General features: G+C 45.5%; 1 protein-coding gene across 5 annotated transcripts in view; it reads left to right on the top strand.

Moving 5' to 3' along the window:
• The window catches only part of Dcun1d2 (defective in cullin neddylation 1 domain containing 2), a 29,231-nt gene that overhangs the window by 2,029 nt on the left and 7,484 nt on the right, over positions 1-19,718 (top strand). For all 5 annotated transcript variants that reach the window (XM_031339121.1, XM_031339122.1, XM_031339120.1 and 2 more), the window contains exons 2-4: positions 5,333-5,549; positions 7,337-7,505; positions 10,680-10,810. In XM_031339121.1, coding sequence (XP_031194981.1) covers positions 5,333-5,549; positions 7,337-7,505; positions 10,680-10,810 — 517 coding nt within the window. The remainder of the gene's footprint in view (positions 1-5,332; positions 5,550-7,336; positions 7,506-10,679; positions 10,811-19,718) is intronic.

Below are 19,718 nucleotides of genomic sequence, written 5' to 3'. Positions count from 1 at the left end.
GGGATTTGAACTCAGGACCTCTGGAAGAGCAGTCAGTGCTCTTAACCACTGAACCATCTCTCCAGCCTGTAAATTTAGTTTTGAAACATCTGAAATTGATGCAGATAAGACATTGGAAATGTTAGGCAGAGACACCCCCTCAACCCCCTTCTCCAAAAGGTTGTCCCTGAAGGAGCTCTCTTCTTGATGGTCTTTTTTTTAAGGTAATATTTTATTGCCCAAAAGGGTAAAGTAAACTCTACCACTCCAGCCTGAAGTGTTGGCTCAGCACTGAAGAGCAATTGCTTGTTTTCCAGAGGGTCTGAGTTCCATTCCCAGCATCTGCATCAGCAGCTTGATTGTAACTTCAGATTCAGGAGAACCAGTGCTCTCTCCTGGCATCTGTGGTGCTCCACTCCTGGCCAAGCCCCACTACAACTCCTCACACACACACATACACACACACTTAACAGGTCATGATGACATGTACTTTTAATCCCAGCACTTGGAGGTCAGGGTCAGGCAGTTCTCTAGATTCAAGGTCAGCCTGGTCTATATAACAAGATCCAGGCCAGGCAAGGCTATACCAATTCTTGAGGTCAACTGGACTGTCCAGTGCTTATTTGAGGAATTTTTTACATTTTGGGGGCCTGTGAGATGGCTTTACAAGTAAGGGTACCTACCAACAAGTACAATCCCTTTAATCCAAATGGTGGATAAAGAAGACCAACAATAGTTGTTTTCTGATCTCCACATGTATACACACATTGAGGCATGTGCACACAAATTACCTAAGTTTTTAAAAATCCTGTGCATTTTAAACACTAAAACAATGGAGCAGAAAATGCCCCCGCGTGCTTTGGCTTCCATGACAAGGCAAGCTCTAATGGAAGCCACTTGCCTGAGCAGACCTTAGCATGCATTTCGTGCCTGAGTATCCACATGGATGGACTTGGCACTTTTTAATTTTTCTGTCAATTTTTGGTTTATGAGCCATTTTTCATAAGAAATTTATTATCAATTCCAATTTCTTCCCATTGAACCCCCGTTCTCTTAACTGTTTTTTAATGCAAAGCAAACACTGCTTTGATTTATCTCTTGATTATTAGTTTTTAAAGACATTTATTACTGGAGCTACAGAAATGGCTCAGCAGTTAAGAGAACTTTCAGAGAAGACTCAGGGTTGGGTTCCAGCCCCCACAAGCAGCTCACAGCTGTCCTAATGTCAGAGGACCTGTCACCCTTCTCTGGTTTCCATGGGCACTAGACATGCAGACATAAAATAACACATAAAATAAAAATAAATCTTATAATGTCTTTTATTATGAGGTGGACATGTGGAATCAGTTCTTCCCCTCCCCTTATACGTAGGTTCTGAAGATGGAACTTGGTTGTCAAGCTTGTGCAGTGAGCACCCTGAGCTACTTTACCAGGCACTTTCTTTTTTGTGGGGGTATGGGGGAGACCGTAAGGGGTGTGGAGGGTCTCAGTATGTATCCTTGGCTGTCCCGGAATTCACTGGGTAGACAAGCTTTCCCCAAACGCATGGATTCTCCTCTGCCTCCCAAATGCTGGGCCTAAAGGCCTGTACCACCACACCCAGCATCTGGATAGAATGTTTACTCTGTAAAGGCGAACATCAAGCTATGTGACTGTGCTGCCTGCTCCTTGTTCTTCCTTCATGGCTGTTGTTGCTGCTCTTGTTGAGTTATCACCTTGGCATTCTCCTGAGGTCTGCAGTGGGTGGGCGTATCCTATAGAGAGAAGCCAATTTTAATATAGTGGAGGGGATCCGGTTGCTTCCGTGTCTCCACTTATGCCTTCTTCAGCTAACACAGAGATAATTCAAAACATCTATGAGTGCCTGACATACTTGCATCTGTCTGCCTATCACAGGCTCTTTGTACTGAGTGAAGCTAAGTTGTCATACATGGGAAGAGAGAGGCCTACAGGGGTGACTTCAGGAGTTACATAGCTCAGAACCAGGCATTGGCCTGTCTTCAGGAGGATGTCTACACTTTATGTGCAACTCTCTGTGGAATTATACTTGTCAAGTAGTGTGGCTGCCCCAGAGATGATATCCGGTGGATAGTCTTGGAGGTTCTTGCTTGCTATCTCGAAGTTTTCTCTTAGTGATTAACATGGTCCCAATACTGTGCAACCCACCCCATCTAGCTCTAAAATGGTTTCACCACCTCAAAGAAAACCATGTACCCATAAGCACTCCAAGTCCCTTCCTCCCCCTCAGCCCCTGGTATCTACTAATGTATGAATTTGCATATTCTGCACATAGTGTATAGGATTTTCTATACCGTATGACCTTTGTGCCTGCCATATTTCACTGAGCAGTGTTTTTGAGATTCACATTGTGGCATTTGTCCTTGCTTCATCCCTTTTTATGACTGAATGATACTCTGTATACAGATACCAAAATTAGTTTTATAACCATAACACAACTTTTAAATCCAGCACTAACAGCTATTTCACTGTAAAGATGCCTTGTCCATTCTTAATAGAGGGTCATTTGTGAATGGCAAATTTGTCTTTCTCTTAAGGCTTTTTACATATTTCTGGCTATGCCAGTCTTCCATGGGAAGATTGTCAGATTCATAAAAAGATACTGTATTAGTTGTCAGATGACTATGAGAGTGTATAAGGTCTGTCCTAAAGTTTAGTCTTAAAGGATAGTATCTAGAATATATTCCTTCAGAACCCATATCAGGGCAGCAGATTAGACCCGACAAACCAGCAGCTGCCTGTATAATGTTTTATTTGCAGTTCATAGTGTCTGAACTGTTGGCTCTATTCTGCAAAACTGAGCATGTGTGAGAAACTGTACGTATGGCAGTAGCCCGTGGTGTTCACTGTCTAGGCCTTTGGCTCAGGAATCCTGTGTATCTTTAGTACTTGGGGTTACTGAGTGCTTTTGTTTATATAATTACTTACAATCATAGTCATCAGAATTTACCATGCCAAGAGTTTTAAAAATATTAATACATATATGTTTGTGTGTATGTACATATACATATATATGTATATATAAATAAAGTAAACATATTTTAGAATTTGTATTAGTGGGACCAGCTGTCACGAGCACGAGGCTGCTCTCTTAGAAGACCTGGGATTGATTCCCAGTAGCCACATGGCAGCTCACAACCATCTACAAATCCTGTCTTATTGTATCCAACACCCTCTGCTGGCCTCCAGGGATACTGCACACACATGGTGCATAAACATACAGCTGGCAAAACACTCACACACATGAAAATAATAAAGATGTCAACGATCTTCTAAAAATTTGCATCAGTGAATCTTTTTTTTTTTTTGCCTTACATCTCTGAATCTCTGAAACTCTCTTCCTGTCCAGTATTATAAAGACAAGTTCTCCTGTGCGCCTCAACAGCACAGACTAAAACTAGTGCCCTGTGCAAGGCCGGCGTGCAAGTTCACAAAGTGTTCCGTGTTCTTTAAAGAAGGTCTCACACTTTCTGTGTGCATCCTCTTGTGATATCACAAATCATGGCGTCCCTATAGGCCTCTCCTGCGTGCTCATAAGGAGAAGAGCATGAGACTGGTGCCATTAAGAGCTGTAGGAAGTGTGTTTGCTCTTGGGGAGCCCCCAAAGCTCTCAGCATCCAGGCTCTGCAGTACCTACTCAAGCGTGATATATTTTGGTCATCTTACTCCTGCTGGGTCAACCGTGTTGTTTTGACTTGAGCAAGTTTTGTTTTAGGACTCTGGGATGTGCTCTGTTTGTTGTTGGTATTTGCATATTCTCAGGGGACATTGCTCACATCATATAATGTGAGGACCATTCCCTCGGGATTGAGGCCAGGAGTGTAGGACGACGTCTATCCATTGGTAGACTTTTACTTGGTATTACAGGAGCTTTCCTACCCCACTCACAGTTCCTTCTTTACTGTAGCAGCCAGGAGGCTTGGAGCCTGCTTCTGCTCCCATTATCAGCCCATGGTATGTGTGTCTTTTATTCTAACCCTATTCTTTTTTTGAGACAGGGTTTCTCTGTGTAGCTCTGGCTGTCCTGGAACTCACTCTGTAGACCAGGCTGACCTCAAACTCAGAAATCTGCCTGTCTCTGCCTCCCAAGTGCTGTGATTAAAGGTATGTGCCACCACTGCCCGATTCTAGCCCTATTCTTGCATCCTTTTCCCCTTTATTTCTTCATCTGCAGCTTGCTACTCATTATGCATTTCTGTAAGTTAAAATTTATTCAGCATTGCTATAAATTCTCATCTTCATTGGAACAAGATTAAGTGTAATCCTCTTATGTAAAGCTTGTTCCCTTCTTACTGTATAAAGCTTCTGTCAGGGCTGGTGATACAGCACTGCCACAGCATGGCACTTCCGCAGCATGTATGAGGACCCCGTGGTGGCCCCCAGTACTACCAAATAAATAAGGAGCCCTGAGTATGGCGGACTCTGTTTTGATTTCTAGAACAGAGCCGGTCACTTGTGCTGTTGCTCTCTCTAAGTTACTTAGAAGCAGAGTGTGGAAGTCACAGAGCTGTGCTGTGTCACAGTAGACTGTCTATAGCACCATTGCTTGGTGGCTTGTCCTGCCCCTCAGCTCAAACACAGCCTTGTTATTTTGTCAAGCTTGCTCTTGGCACTTTAGTTACTGCCTCCAATGTAATTCTCAGTTACTTTGTATTTCCATCAACACAGTTCTGCTTTTAAACTAGGAAAACCTCTAAAATGATAGTGCTTCCAAACTGTCCATTTTCTCCTTGTTTAGTAGAGCCTGAACTTAATGGAAGCTTCATGGCCCCGTGATGCCATTGGGCCCTCATGTTGACAGAAGTCCAGACGTATATTACTGAGACATTGTGCTAATCCTTTAAAAGGGGAAAACTATGCTTTATTCAAAGGGAACTGAGGAGACAGAAAAATGGTTTTATTTTCTTGCTTTTTTTTTTTTTTTAAAGATGGACCCGTATGTAGCCCTGGCTGCCCTACAACTTTCTTTGTAGATAAGGCTGGCCTCTGAAGATCTACATCTCTGCCTCCATGTGCTAGGATTAATTGTGGTTGGCTTGCTGATTTACTTACTTATTTTTAAACGAGGTCTCCCTGGCTAATGGTAGAATTCATCGTTAGAGGCCGGCTCTGGCAGCACCACTTCCAGCCTCAGTATATTTTCCATCAAATGTCATTGCCATTTTCAAAAGACTATGCAGTCTTAACTGATGAAGAGCAAGGTTTTGCTTGCTGTTGTTTCTAAAGTTGAGTCACCCAACCAGAAAAATAAATGGAGTAAAAATGTAGATGTTAAGAACAGGCTGAGCAAACATGGCTTCATTGGCTTTCCCACTTTTATCTCTCCATCCCAAAGCATAAACTGAAATCAGCTCAGAAGGACAAGGTCCGCCAGTTCATGGCGTGCACTCAGGCTAGTGAGAGGACCGCCATCTACTGCCTGACACAGAGTGAGTGGAAACTAGACGAGGCCACAGACAGTTTCTTCCAAAACCCAGAGGCCTTCCACCGAGAGTCTATGAAGAGTAGTGTGGACCAGAAGAAGCTGGAGCAGCTGTACTGCAGGTACAAAGGTAAGGGGTGGCGTGGCAGGAGATCTGTGCTGACATGCTGGCAGGGGCGGGGCCAAGGGTGACCCACCCTCTAGCCAAAAGGCTGGAGATCGAAAAGGGAGGAATCAAAGACTGATACCTGCCAAGCGAGCTGTCACCTGACCTCTGGATCCGTCTCTCCCAGGCAGTGAGTGGCAATGCTGAGGGAGCCGCTTTGCAGGCTACTGTTTGAGCCATGGTTACCTGTTAATAGCCTTTGTCCCACAGGCATGGTGGGGTCTCTTGGGTATGATACCGTCAGAGAGATGTCTGCTTTCTCTCTTTCATTTATGTCATCGGTTTTTCTTTGCTGGGCACCGTGGCACATACCTATAATCCCAGCACTTCGGGAGCTGAGGCAGAGGATTGCTGAAAACTCAAGGCCAACCTAGGATACCCAGCAAAACCCCACCTCATAAGACACCCATGCATTGCTTCCCGTAGAGCAGTAGGCTGAAGAGATAGCTCAGTGAGTAAAATACTTGCTATACAAGCGTGAGGACCTAAGCTCAGATCCCAGCACCCACACGAAAGCCGACTGTGGCCACGCACCAGCACCTCCACTCCAAGGAGAGTAGACAGGGATGGATTCCAGAGGGTCACGGGCCAGCTAGCATAGCCAAAGCATCCAGCTCAGGTTCAGTGAGAGATCCTGTCTCAAAAAATAAGATGGTGAGGTCAGAAAAATGGCTCAGCACAGAAGAGCATTTGCAGCTCTTACGTAAGACCAGGGTTTGGTTCCCAGCATTTATGTGGTGGCTCACAACCCTTTGTAACTTCAGTTCCAGAGACTCCTACTGGCAACAGGCAGACTTTTGGTTTAATATATACAGGTAAAACATCCATCCATATAAAATAAAAAACTTTTTTTTTTTTTTTTGGTTTTTTGAGACAGGGTTTCTCTGTATAGCCCTGGCTGTCCTGGAACTCACTCTGTAGACCAGGCTGGCCTCAAACTCAGAAATCCGCCTGCCTCTGCCTCCCAAGTGCTGGGATTAAAGGCATGTGCCACCACTGCCCAGCCACATAAAATAAAAAACATTTTAAAATAATAACATGGTGAGAAATAGGGGAAATACTTCGTGTTGACCTCAAACCTCTGTGCAGGCACATACAGGCATGTGCACCACATAGACAGCAAACCTTCCTACCATCATATATGAAAATAACATTGTGTGTAATTCTTAAATAACCAAAGGTAAGTTTTCTGTGTAGGGCAATCACATATGAGACATATGAGGTAGGGAGTATGAATCTCGAAGCTGTTAAATGTGTGTGCGTAAGCTAACTGAATTTGAAAAATAATTATTGTCCCACAGTTTTAGAGCTGGCAAGTGAAGTTACTTTAAAAAGAAAGCAGTCAATCGCTTTTGCTTTGGCAGAACTGTAAGAACTCTTGGTTTCCTTTGCGCTGCCATCCTGTGTCAGAGCTGGAGACAAACCCACGTGTGTGTGAACCCACGTGTTCTGTTACTGAGCCTCATCCTCAGCGAGGAATTAGCCACACTCTTGGCTTTGGTTTTACTTCTGGTGTTGATGGTTTTCCTTTCCCTAAAATCCAGAGACCTAGATTTTGAGGACAGCTGTTTTCTGAATAGATTTGTAATGTTCTATATCTGTTTCATACTTAATAGAACATGGTTGTTCATTGATTGGGGTGGCTGAAATATTTGCTCTCCCTGTAGAAGGGTAGTATGACTCTGATAAGGTGTTTTAGGTCTGCTTCTCAGTGTAATATGACACCTCCCCCTTCCCAATTTCAACAACAGACCCACAGGACGAGAACAAAATCGGGATCGATGGGATCCAGCAGTTCTGTGATGATCTGAGCCTGGACCCGGCCAGTATCAGTGTTTTGGTCATAGCATGGAAATTCAGGGCCGCCACTCAATGTGAATTTAGCAAAAAGGAATTTGTGGATGGCATGACAGAGCTGGGGTAAGTGAACCATTCTCAATGCTTTGTCTTCCTTTCATCCTCAGGGTTTTATCTACTCCTTTGTTCACATTAATTCTTCTAATTCTATAAATTTAAAAACTTCCTTCCAGTGGGGCTGAGGAGATGGCTCAGCGGTTAGGAACCTGCAGTGCCCTCAGAGGCCCTGCTTCAGTTCTCAGCACCCACGGCAGGCTGCCCTGCTTCAGTTCTCAGCACCCGTGGGAGGCTGCCCTGCTTCAGTTCTCAGCACCCGTGGGAGGCTGCCCTGCTTCAGTTCTCAGCACCCACGGCAGGCTGCTCTGCTTCAGTTCTCAGCACCTGTGGGAGGCTGCTCTGCTTCAGTTCTCAGCACCTGTGGGAGGCTGCCCTGCTTCAGTTCTCAGCACCCGTGGCTGCCCTGCTTCAGTTCTCAGCACCTGTGGGAGGCTGCCCTGCTTCAGTTCTCAGCACCCGTGGCTGCCCTGCTTCAGTTCTCAGCACCTGTGGGAGGCTGCTCTGCTTCAGTTCTCAGCACCCGTGGGAGGCTGCTCTGCTTCAGTTCTCAGCACCTGTGGGAGGCTGCTCTGCTTCAGTTCTCAGCACCCGTGGGAGGCTGCTCTGCTTCAGTTCTCAGCACCTGTGGCTGCCCTGCTTCAGTTCTCAGCACCTGTGGCTGCTCTGCTCCCAGCTGCTGCTCCCAAGTGCAGCTCCAGGGGATCTGACCCCTTTGGCCTCCTCAGGTGTCTGCATACATATGCATATACACATGTGTATGTATGCACACACACATGCATACATATGACTTACATTAGCAAAAAAAGCTTAACATTTGTAAACAGATTTCTTTTGAGTTAGAATTAACAGTGAATAGCAGGGTAAAGTTTTTTGTTGTTGTTGTTTTGAGACAGGGTTTCTAGTCCTGCACAAACATGACCAAGAAGCAAGCTGAGGAGGAAAGGGTTTACTCAGCTCACACTTCCACATTGCTGTTCATCACCAAAGGAAGTCAGGACTGGAACTCAAGCAGGTCAGGAAGCAGGAGCTGATGCAGACTTCCAGCCCAGGGATGGCCCCACCCACAATGGGCCCTCCCACCCTTGATCACTAATTGAGAAAATGCCTTACAGCTGGATTTCATGGAGACATTTCCTCAAGGGAGGCTCCTTTCTCTGTGACAACTCCAGCCTGTGTCAAGTTGACACAAAACCAGCCAGTACAATCATACAAAACATAAAGAAGGTAGAAAGACAGGGCACATTCTAGGTGAGAGTAAAACAAATACCTCTAGCAAGAGCTTACACCCACTTCTTAAAGAACGTGAAAAGTGATGAAAGCCTCCTTGGAAAGTAAACTAGAACTCCAGGGGCACGTGGGGACCAGCAGTGAGGGCTCGCGTGGGGAAGCAGCAGTGAGGGCTCGCGTGTTCTTCAGGGAAGCGTGGGGAAGCAGCAGTGAGGGCTCGCGTGTTCTTCAGGGGCACGTGGGGAACCAGCAGTGAGGGCTTGCCTTCAGGGAAGCGTGGGTGAGACGCGCAGTGATGCAGAGCCTTGAGGCTGTAATAAGGCAGAGCAGCAAACGGTGGGATAGGCCTGGGGAGCCATGGTGTGTGGTGCACTGACACCCACCCAAGAGCTGCTGCTCCTGGCGACACTTGCCTACCTAGACTTCCGTTCATATGTGCTCAGGCCATGTGTGTGGAAGTGCTAACAGTGTTGCTTGTGATGACAACCAGCATGCTTGCCACCAGTGTGTCCTGTAATTAGGTATTTTCTTTATTTACAGGTAAATTTCTCTTCCCGGTTTCCCCTCCAAAAGTACTAACTGACTTGTATCTGCACATACCACAGGTTGAACCTCACACACATAACGGAGGCCCAAAGACCAGGCACAAAATAGCATTGAGTTCACATTTACATCATGCTCAGATGCAGGAATGCTATCAGGGTGGGAGAAAGACACAGAAAATCAATGGAGCTGGCCTCACCTCTCTGTGGAGGGGAATTCCTCAGCCTCCATGGGCCTGATGCCTACTGCCCAGGTGTTCCCCCAGCTGTGGGTGGTACCTGGTTCACCAGCGGTTGGCTGCATCTGTGCCACATCCTATCCACAGTCCATAAGGATAGGAGTGGTGGGCAGTCTGGAAACCCATGGCATCCTCTCCACAGTCCATAAGGATAGGAGTGGCGGGCAGTCTGGAAACCCATGGCATCCTCTCCACAGTCCATAAGGATAGGAGTGGCGGGCAGTTTGGAAACCCATGGCATCCTCTCCACAGTCATAAGGATAGGAGTGGCGGGCAGTCTGGAAGCCCACGGCTGTCTCCAGTTGTTCTGCCACCTTAGTTTGATTTCCCTTGGGAATGCTTGTGAACTGCCCTCTGTTCCCTGTCGGACAGTTGAAGCAGAAGAGACCAATTTTGTTTTCACTCTCATATTTTTGCCTTAAAGAACAAGTCATTTTCTTATGAAGGTGTTTTGAGGTTTTTTTGGTAGGGGAGCTTTTTGTCTTGTTTTACAGAGCTAGGGATGGAGTCCAGGGCCTGCATCCAGTAGGTAAACACTACTGAGCCACACCCAGCCCAGGCTGATTACTGTTTTTAAAGGTGATTGCCTTTCTGGTGGAAAATCTGTTTTTAAAACAAAACAGCCTGAACACACCTTTAATCCGTGCTTGGAATGCACGGGTAGGTGGGTCTCTCTGAGTTCAAAGCTAGCCTGGTTGGTCTATATGGCTCCAGAGCAGCTGGAAGTCCATAGAGAGACTCCAGTTCAAAAACCAAAGTAAAAGAACAGGTTTTCTAACACCTGGCTACTTCAGTCTGAACTCACACCAATAAAGAGACCTCTTAAGCACTGAGACTTTGTTCTCTCATATTGTAGCACAGCGGTGGCAGTGGCCCAGGTCTATACAGACTCCCCATCTTGTCACTGAGCCACCTCACTTGGCCTCAGTATGGACAGAGTAAGCTGTGCCCTTAAAGAGGACACAGTTTTGATTGTTTTTTACTGACTTAATAGCACACGCCTTCCTTTCATACAGTCAGCGTGCACAGCCAATGGCTTGCATGCTTTCACAGATGTAAAATTTCAAGATCTTAGCAGCATTTGCAAGGGAACCTGGGAGATGAGGCTTCTGCAGTAAAGAGGGAATGATGGGAAGGCAGATCACAGGTAACAAGTACTTCTCTCATCGCAGATGTGATAGCACAGACAGGCTGAAAGCTCTTCTCCCCAAACTGGAACAAGAGCTTAAGGACTCGGCCAAGTTCAAGGACTTTTACCAGTTTACCTTCACCTTCGCTAAGAACCCGGGCCAGAAGGCTTTAGGTGAGTGTGACCTCCTGCTTTCGGGTGCCAGACCTGAGTCATGTCTTACCAGGACAAAATCAGTATGGTTCCAGCACACATAGCTATGGTGATGTGGTCTCTGTTTTAGTTTCTTCTACTTATTCTCCATCTAACTGGAAACACCAATTGATAATATCTTTTGGCATTGAAGTTTAAATACTTAAGCTATGAACTAGTTTGTGTTTCATGCTGTTGATCAGAGTTGACAGTGTGAGTGTTTGGGACTTGTTCTCTGCATGGTGATTTCTCCAGCCACTCCTTGAACAGCTCTACTGTACACCGAGCTGCATCCCAGCTCCTTGTGGAGCTGTACGAGTCCACTTGTGCTTTAGTACATATGTACACATCTGAGAAAATTTCAGCTTGAGGGTTTGATTTATTTGGGGTGTGTATTTAGTTTTGCATGAGTAGTGGCTTATTTCTGGCTCATTTCCTACGCATAATATCCACTCTCCAGCCCCCTGTGGTCTTTGTCATCTCCCCTTCCTTCCAGCCTGGTACAGGTCCAGAGGCGGCCAGCCACGCAGCCTTCTCTTCCCACACTTACTGAAGCAGTCCCTTGGGGTTGCGGGGTTGCTTTCTGCTTCTTGTCTGTTTTCTCCGGAGCCTGCCTATAAAATGGCCTTCTCTACTCTGAGATCATAGCACCTCTCAAGTCAGCATGAGTGCCTCAAGAGCCACAGGTGGGACAGCCTTCATGGCTGCAGTCTGAAACTTGTCTGAATAGATCCCCTGGGGCTTCATTTCAGAAGGTGGAAATGAAAGCTCTTCCTGTCAGAAAGCTGCTGGGAGACCTGCAGGTATTGATCCCTATTGAGGAGATGCCAGGGTTAGGGTGTGGTGTGGTGGCAGATTGCAGTCTCAGCCAGCACAGAGCCTTGACTTTGATCTCCAGCAAGAGAGATTCAGGTAACAAATGAGACAAGTGAGGCAGGTGCTGCCATCCCATACCTGTGGGTCAGCCTCGTGGTCAGGTGAAGCAGTTGGTATGAGACAAATGTTTGTGACCTTGTCACTACAGGGCCTGGTCCTCCTGCCTAAGCACACAGGGAAGAAAACAGCAAAGCCAGTGTGTCGTGAGAAGGAAGGAGGAGGCAGCTTTCCTATATCCTGCCCTTTTTATTTTCCAATTGTTTTGAGGTTTATGCACATTTATGACATATGTTTGGGTGATTTGCATGGATATCTGTGCATCACATTGGTGCAGTGCCCAGGGAGCCAGCTGAGGGTGTCATGTCCTCTTGGAACTGGAGTTACAGATAGTTCTTAGCTGCCATGTGGGTGCTGGGAATTGTAATCATCAACACTCATGACGGTTGAATCATCTCTGCACACCGTCTACCCTTTTTTAGAGACCAACCTTTGCTTAACTGAAAAATAGGAGCCAGCAAGATGACACATGCTCTTCTGCTGGGTGACCTATGGCCAGTCACTGCATACCCTGGAAAGCTCTTGCAAAGCCTTTCTGGTAGAGTAAGGAGGCCATGAGTTCTCCAGGCAATATGTCTGCAGACCCAGGCATTGGCCACAGGATTCTGGCGACATTAGAAATTTGGCTGTTACCAGGGATGTTGGTAAAAAGTCAAAATGTGGGCCAGAAGAGTAGCCATTCTAATGGTGCATTCGGGTGTTATAAGTAAGGCCGTGACAACAAGCATCTTACAGCAGTCCTGTCAGCCCGTGCATGTGGGTCCCCCTGATCTCTGCCATTCAGACACTCCGAGCAGGATCTGACTTGAGGTGGTCATGTTTGCTTTTCATATCGCTGTGGACTCGTGCGTCGCCACACCGAAGGCTGACCCATGACAGGCAGTGATTCTTTCTGAGCTTGAGTCACCTACTCTAAGCAGCAGACAGTCTCTTAAATATGACCCCTGAGAAACTGGCTGCTGCTTCAGTGTCTGCGGGACAGCTCAAGACTCAGCCAAAGTTGTTGTCTTCAGACCTAGGCTCACCTGCTCCTCCAGGGAGTCCTGGTGTTTTCTTTCCAGCAATGGGGTCTCAGTACTGTTCCTAGTAACCACTAGTGCTTGCTAATGATTGCTTGATCTTGTTGATGATTTCCATATCTCCTATGACAAGCATACTGCTGTTTCTTTTATTGGAATATATAAACTATTAAATAATGGGTTTCATTTTGAAATTTTCGTTCAGCATGTAATGTACACCGACTACATTTACCAAATATGGCCTTCTCTGCCCGCATCCCCTTTCCTCTTATTGGGTATCTTTAGTCACTGGTCTATTGCTGGGAAGAAACACCATGACCATTTAACTGAATACTTGCTTACAGTTTCAGAGGCTTAGTCCATAAGCATCAGAGTGGGGACCATGGCGGCACAGTTTCACAGGCAGCAGGTAGAGAGAGAGAGAGACAGAGACAGAGAGAGAGACAGAGACAGAGAGAGACAGAGAGAGAGACAGAGAGACAGAGAGAGAGACAGAGAGAGAGATTGACTGAGCCTGGCTTGGGCTCTTGAACCCTCAAAGCCCGCCCTCACTGCTTCACCAACATGGCCATACCTCCTAATCCTAATCTTTTTAAACAGTTCCACTCTCTGATCGGCTAAGCACTCTGAGTCTATGGCAGCCATTCCCATTCAAGCTTCCACGCTGGTCCCCCTTCCTTCCAAGTCATTCTTCCCCTCTTCTAATGTCTTCTATGTGTTGCACACATGTGCCTGCATGTGTGCACGTGCATGTGTGCACATGTTTGGAAGTAGATGCCTGAGGTTGGCATTGGGTGTCTTCCTTGGTCACTGTCTGCTTTACATACTAAGGCTGGAGTTCACAGTGCCAGCTAGTCTGGCTAGCGAGCTTGCTCCTAGGCTTCTCTGTCTCCAGCTTCCTCGTGTGGGGTTATAGGTGGGCTGCCATACCCTCCCAGCTTTTTTACTTGTTAGAAATTTTTTTTATGTGTATGAATATTTGTCTGTGTGTGCCTAAGTGTGTGGAGAACCAGCTCTGCCTGTCAGTATGTTCAATGATTCAAAAAGGGGGTGTCGGGTTGGTAATGGTGTAAAGCAGACACATGTGCACACACACACACACACGTGCACACACACACATACATGTGCACACACATGTGCACAGACACACACGTGCACACACAAACGGTGGATGAAGCAAGACAAGCTCCAGCAACTTCACACATATACATACATTCATACATTTACACATTGGGTGGTTGGAACAAAGCTCCAGCCATTTTATATACCTACACACCCATGCATTTTGTGGGTGGTTGGAGCAAGGCTCCAACAACTTTATTTTTTCTCCCACAACTTATATATCCCAGTAAAATCTTTCAAGCAGTACAAAAATTACAATGTGATTACATTCTATTTTTCTTTTAGTAAACAACCACGAAAAAACCCTATGTTCCCTTTATATAAAATACATTATATGGTATAGGTAAAAAAAATTATTCCCAAGAACCCACATACATTCATAACTAAGCAACTTATTATAGATTAACAAAACATAAGCAAGCAAGGTAATTTTCTCAGTCAGTTTCTTTTACTGGCAGGCTACAATTTGTGGTTACACAGAAAAGATCAATTACCTTATCATTTATCTTAAAAAATAATCTTATAAAAATCTTAAGAGAATCACAAATCTAAACTTTTATATAAAAGGTCAGTTGTTTATATTTTAAATCCTCAGAATGCACATGTACTTATTAACAGTGTTTTATTACATCATATCAGGAAGCTGAGGGCAACAATGAGCATTAGAAATCAATCATTTCCTCGCTCACCAGCCCAGCTTAGCAAGAGAGGCACACCAGCTAGTGCTGATTGCTTGCCATTGTTCATGTTTTCTGACCACAAAAAATCCCTAGCTCAACTGTGCCTTTCTAAACTTCAAATTGTTCCCTAAGATTTTCTACATCAGAGCCACTAACAAAAACATCTTAATCTAGCTTCACTAACAATCTATTTCTCCAAATTCTTGCTAAGGATGGTGGTCATTGCTGACAACCTACATCTCTAAGTTCTTTCCAAGGGTGATGAGGGAATCATTAGCGTGCAGCTACAAAAGATTGGGTACTGCTGTGAGTGCCAACGGTGCTGCCCAGGGAGCGCTGGAAGCCCCTTAGAGTTTCCACACGACTCCTAGTCTGTGAGGGATGCGATGTGAGGGCAGCAAGCAGAGTGACCCCTACAACAGCATGAAGCCCTCCTGAGGACTCCTCTGCACGGTCCTCACCGCTCTGCCTCTCCGAGGCACATCCATCGTGGTTGCGCTAACTAGTGGGCCACACTCCATGAGTTCTACAGCTTTTTAACTGTTCCTGTACCATGGGCCTCAATACATGTGCATGCCTGGTGCACACAAAGGCGGAAGAGGGTATCGCATCTCTAGGAACTGAGTTACAGATGGTTGTGAGCTGCCACGTACGCGGGTGCTAAGAATTGATCCCGAGTCCCCTGGAAGAGCAGCCAGTGCTCTGAACCCGAGTCACCTCCCCAGCCCCCCAGCTTTGCATATGGGTCTGCGGCTCCAACCCTGGTCCTCACACCTCAGTCAGGTCTGTGACTCCAACCCTGGTCCTCTTACTGGCCTATTTCCTCATTTTAATTTGTATGACTTCTTTCTCTCTCTCTTTCTTTCTTTCTTTCTTTCTTTCTTTCTTTCTTTCTTTCTTTCTTTCTTTCTTCTTTCTTTCTTTCTTTCTTTCTTTCTTTCTTTCTTTCTTTCTTTCTTTCTTTTTGTATTTTCGAGACAGGTTTTCTCTGTGTAGCCTTGGCTGTCCTGGAACTCACTCTACAGACCAGGCTGGCCTCAAACTCAGAGATCTGCCTGCCTCTGCCTCCCAAGTGCTGGGATTAAAGGCGTGCGCCACCACTGCCCGGCCTGGAACTTTCTATGTAGACCAAGCTGACATCAAGCTCACAGAGATCTCCCTGCTTCTGCCTGTGCCCAAGTGCTGAGATTAAAGGCAGGTGTCACCATGCCCAGGCCAATTCTTAAAAAAGATAGTAGATGTTTGCATATGAGTGAAACTGTGATACTCTGTCTGTCTGTGTCATGCTGGCTTCACTCAACGTGGCCTCTGTTCCACCTGTTCCCTGAATGACGATTTTGACTAATTACTGTGTGTGACTTACATGGAATGGCTCACTGACCCTGTGTGTGACTTACATGTGTGTGGTTTACTGACACCGTGTGTGACTTACATGTGTGTGGTTTACTGACACTGTGTGTGACTTACATGTGTGTGGTTTACTGACACTGTGTGTGACTTACATGGAATGGCTCACTGACCCTGTGTGTGACTTACATGTGTGTGGTTTACTGACACCGTGTGTGACTTACATGTGTGTGATTTACTGACACTGTGTGTACTGCATTCTTTGCATCCCTTCACCTGTTGACATATCTAGGCTGAGACTGTCACTCTGCTTTTGTGAATCGTGCAGTGATAAACATGGATAGACAGTCTTTTTACAAGCTTTTGCTGTGCAAATCTTGTTCCTTGATTTAAAACTATTAGTTAAATAAAGTTGGTGACAGCCATTACTGGAGAAATTAGAAGTAGGTGGGTTTGAAGTGAGCTGGTTGGAAGAGGAGGGACAAGGGGGAAAAGAGTAGGAATAAGAGAGGAGAAGGAAGCCAGCACCATGAGGGGAGAGGAACCATGAGCACATGGCCAGGAGAAACCGCAAATACTGGGGTACACCGCTGGGGAGGGAGCCAGGCCTACAGCTAGAAGAGTAGGTTAGCGGTGACCCCCAGTGATTGTCAAAGCCGTATAACCTAACCGTAGTCTGAGTCATTTATTTGTAAGCTAGTTGAGGATAGACCTAAATTGATTGTACTATACTGACTGTCTTACTGTGTAGTTCTGGCTGTCCTCAGACTCAAAATGTGCCTGCCTCTGTCTCCTGACCACTGGGATTGAGGGCGCACACCAGCCTGCAGCATCCTTACTCTATGACTTGAGTTTTTACTTTGGGAACTAAAACTCTTGGCTTTTATATCTTTCTCTCCCCTCTCCCCTTTCCCAGGAGACTGAAAGAAAATGGCTGTTACATTTGAAGTCTGTTTTAATTCAGACCCTTATCATCCCATTAAATGTTATCAAAATTCTCAGGAGCACACTGCTGGAGTTTTCTAGAAACTTAACAGAAGACTGGGGTTGGGCTTACTCAGGCTTTAGGGTGCCTCTGAGACCATGAGGCTAAGGGCTGGAGAGAGGCTCAGCGGTTAAGGGCAGGCGAGGTCACTGCTCGAGGTCAGTGGCTGTGTTTGGAGCAGGATTGTGTCTGCTGTGCCGCTGTACTTCACCTTAGCGGCCAGGCTCCATGTTTTCACCTGTTGTTCTTCCTGAGCCCAACTGCAGTCATGCGGTGTTGCACAGGAGTCCTGCCTGTGGCCCCTGCACTGGAGCAGTGCACTCGGACCACACTGTCCTTCACCATCTGTGAGCATAGGTAACACTTACCTTGAGCAGCTTAATCCTTAGAGGAGTTTGAGTTTTCAAAATGAATATTAGTCTGACCCAGGTTTTAAGCAGCACCAGTGCCTTAGTGTTACGTGGTTTTGGAAGCCTCCCTGGGTGGTAGGGAGTCTTGTGTGTCCTTCTGATTTGGAACTTAGTATAATAGTAGGACATTAAGATTCCTTGAAGCTAAACCCTTGAAGCTGAGCGTGGTGGATTAACTAGGCAGAATCTGAGCTATCACAAGGCAAGTGGATTGGTGCATGCCAAACTCAAGTTTTACAGCAAGATCCTGTCTCAGAAAACAAAGGCAAAGAATGGAAGAACCCATTTGTATTTACTGACATGCTACACTCTTAGCAGTCACCTTCTATTTAATGAAGTGAAATATTTTTGAAAGTTAGCATTTCATTTAACTTCTATGAGTTTAATTTGTCTTACAATGTCTTATAACTTGAAAATATGGAAGTCCTGGGAATTCCTTATAGGCCCCAGTGTTGTGTTTCCTGCATGGTAACAGTTTCAGTGCCTTTGAGAACACCAGCAAACTCAGATTCAGTGTGTGCCTTTAGTCCTGGCTCTGATGAGAAATGGGCTGATTGCTATGAGTTTGAGGCCAGCCCGATCAAGTTCCAGGCCAGCCAGGACTACATAGTGAGACCCTGCATTCAAAAAAAAAGGAAAGAAATGTAGGTTCTTTTTTTCTTAAGATTTTATTTATTTATTATATGTAAGTACATTAGCTTTCTTCAGATCTCATTACAGATGGTTGTGAGCCACCGTGTGGTTGCTGGGATTTGAACTCAGGACCTCTGGAAGAGCAGTCAGTGCTCTTAACAGCTGAGCCATCTCACCAGCCCTGAAATATAGATTCTTAATGCTTATACACTGCTTGAGTTAGTTATCACTCATAGTAAGACACCTCAGAACTCAGTGGCTTCAAATTATTGTCTAGAGCTCCAAATCTTTCAGGTCAAGGACTCACTTGGACAGCCCTTCCAGTGCCTGGGTGAACAGTATTCTCTAAGGGCATTGCCGCTAATGGCTGGGCTGGGTAGTTGTTACTGCCCTGCTTTTTTAACAGCAGGTAGCTACTCATGTATAATCATGACCATTCAATGTGTGCATGTTCCGTATGAATTTTAGCTTCCTAGTATTTTTGAAGATGTTATAAATTAGACTCTAAGATCATTGCCCACTTAAAACTTATAAAATTAAGGCACACATGCCTAGTGTGCATAGGACCATAGGTTTGATTAGGAAAATATGATGAAATATATTTTGTAAATATTTGTGACTATTTCTGAGAGGTTTCCTGTAAGTGTAAAGAGCTTCTCTCAGATGCAAGCCTCACATGGTTAGTCTTCGTTTTATAAATCTCCATAGCATAGCCTCAGGCAGTAGAATTGGCAAATAAAGCTGCCACAAATGTAATGATTGCTTTCCTGAGAACACAGGGCTGCCTTCTATTCTGACGTCACTGTTGTCTATTGGAATTGTTTACCACAAAGAAAAAAGTAGCTGGGTTTGTTCTTTTTGTTCTTTTTTTTTTTTTTTAGTTTGTTTCTTTTATCCAAGGAAAGTTTTTGAGGGCCTTTTCAAAAGAATGAATCCCTTTATGACTACAAATTAAGTTAAACGCAGAACTGTCGATTTAGTCTTTCCAGTTCCTCTGCTAAGCACAAGCAGAGCCAGGCAGGCATGGCTCAGCGCTTCCTAGCAGAGGCCCCTCTTGCTACGGGGAGTGGCTCAGAGCCTTGTTCTCCCCTTCCCTTGTGGTTTTATGTCTGTGTTTTATGCCAGGATCCTGTGGTGTACAGTATTGGTGGTTTTGAGACAGGGTTCTTAAGTTACCTTCCCTGGCTGCAAAGTCCTGGTCTCGCTGCCGTTGACCCAGCCGCAGTGTTTTTATGTGATAACATTCTTTATTCTGTGCCCAGCAGACAGGTCACCTAAGCAAGGGGATAAGTAAACTTTTTTTGACATGGATGTGTATGTACACACATACGTGCATGAGCACACACGTGCCTGCTCTTGGGATTATCCTCAGAGCCTTACAAATGCTAACATGAGTACTCAGCTGCTGGGCTGTGCATCAGCCTGATTCCTTGTTCTAATAAGGACTTACGCCATGTTATAATGGCCGCCAGCAAGACAGCTGGCTTGAGACTCTCAATCTTGGAGGAAATGAAGTTTTATACTAATTTTTTTTTCCTTTTTGAACAGAGGATGCTTCTTGTCTTGTGGAGCATCACACACGTACATTCTAACTAGCCTTACCTTCTAGCATTTTCTTTTTTTTTCCCCACCCCTTCTAGCATTTTCTTAATGGACTTTTTTTAGAAGTTCCTAGAAAGAAATTAATGCTAGCGGGCGGTGGTGGCGCACACCTTTAATCCCAGCACTTTGGAGGCAGAGGCAGGTGGATTTCTGAGTTCG

The sequence above is a fragment of the Mastomys coucha genome, unplaced genomic scaffold (assembly GCF_008632895.1).
Source record: "Mastomys coucha isolate ucsf_1 unplaced genomic scaffold, UCSF_Mcou_1 pScaffold22, whole genome shotgun sequence".
In the NCBI taxonomy this organism is placed as follows: Eukaryota; Metazoa; Chordata; class Mammalia; order Rodentia; family Muridae; genus Mastomys; species Mastomys coucha.
The sequence above is the reverse complement of the archived record's forward strand: the minus strand, read 5'-3'. Positions and strand labels throughout refer to the sequence as shown.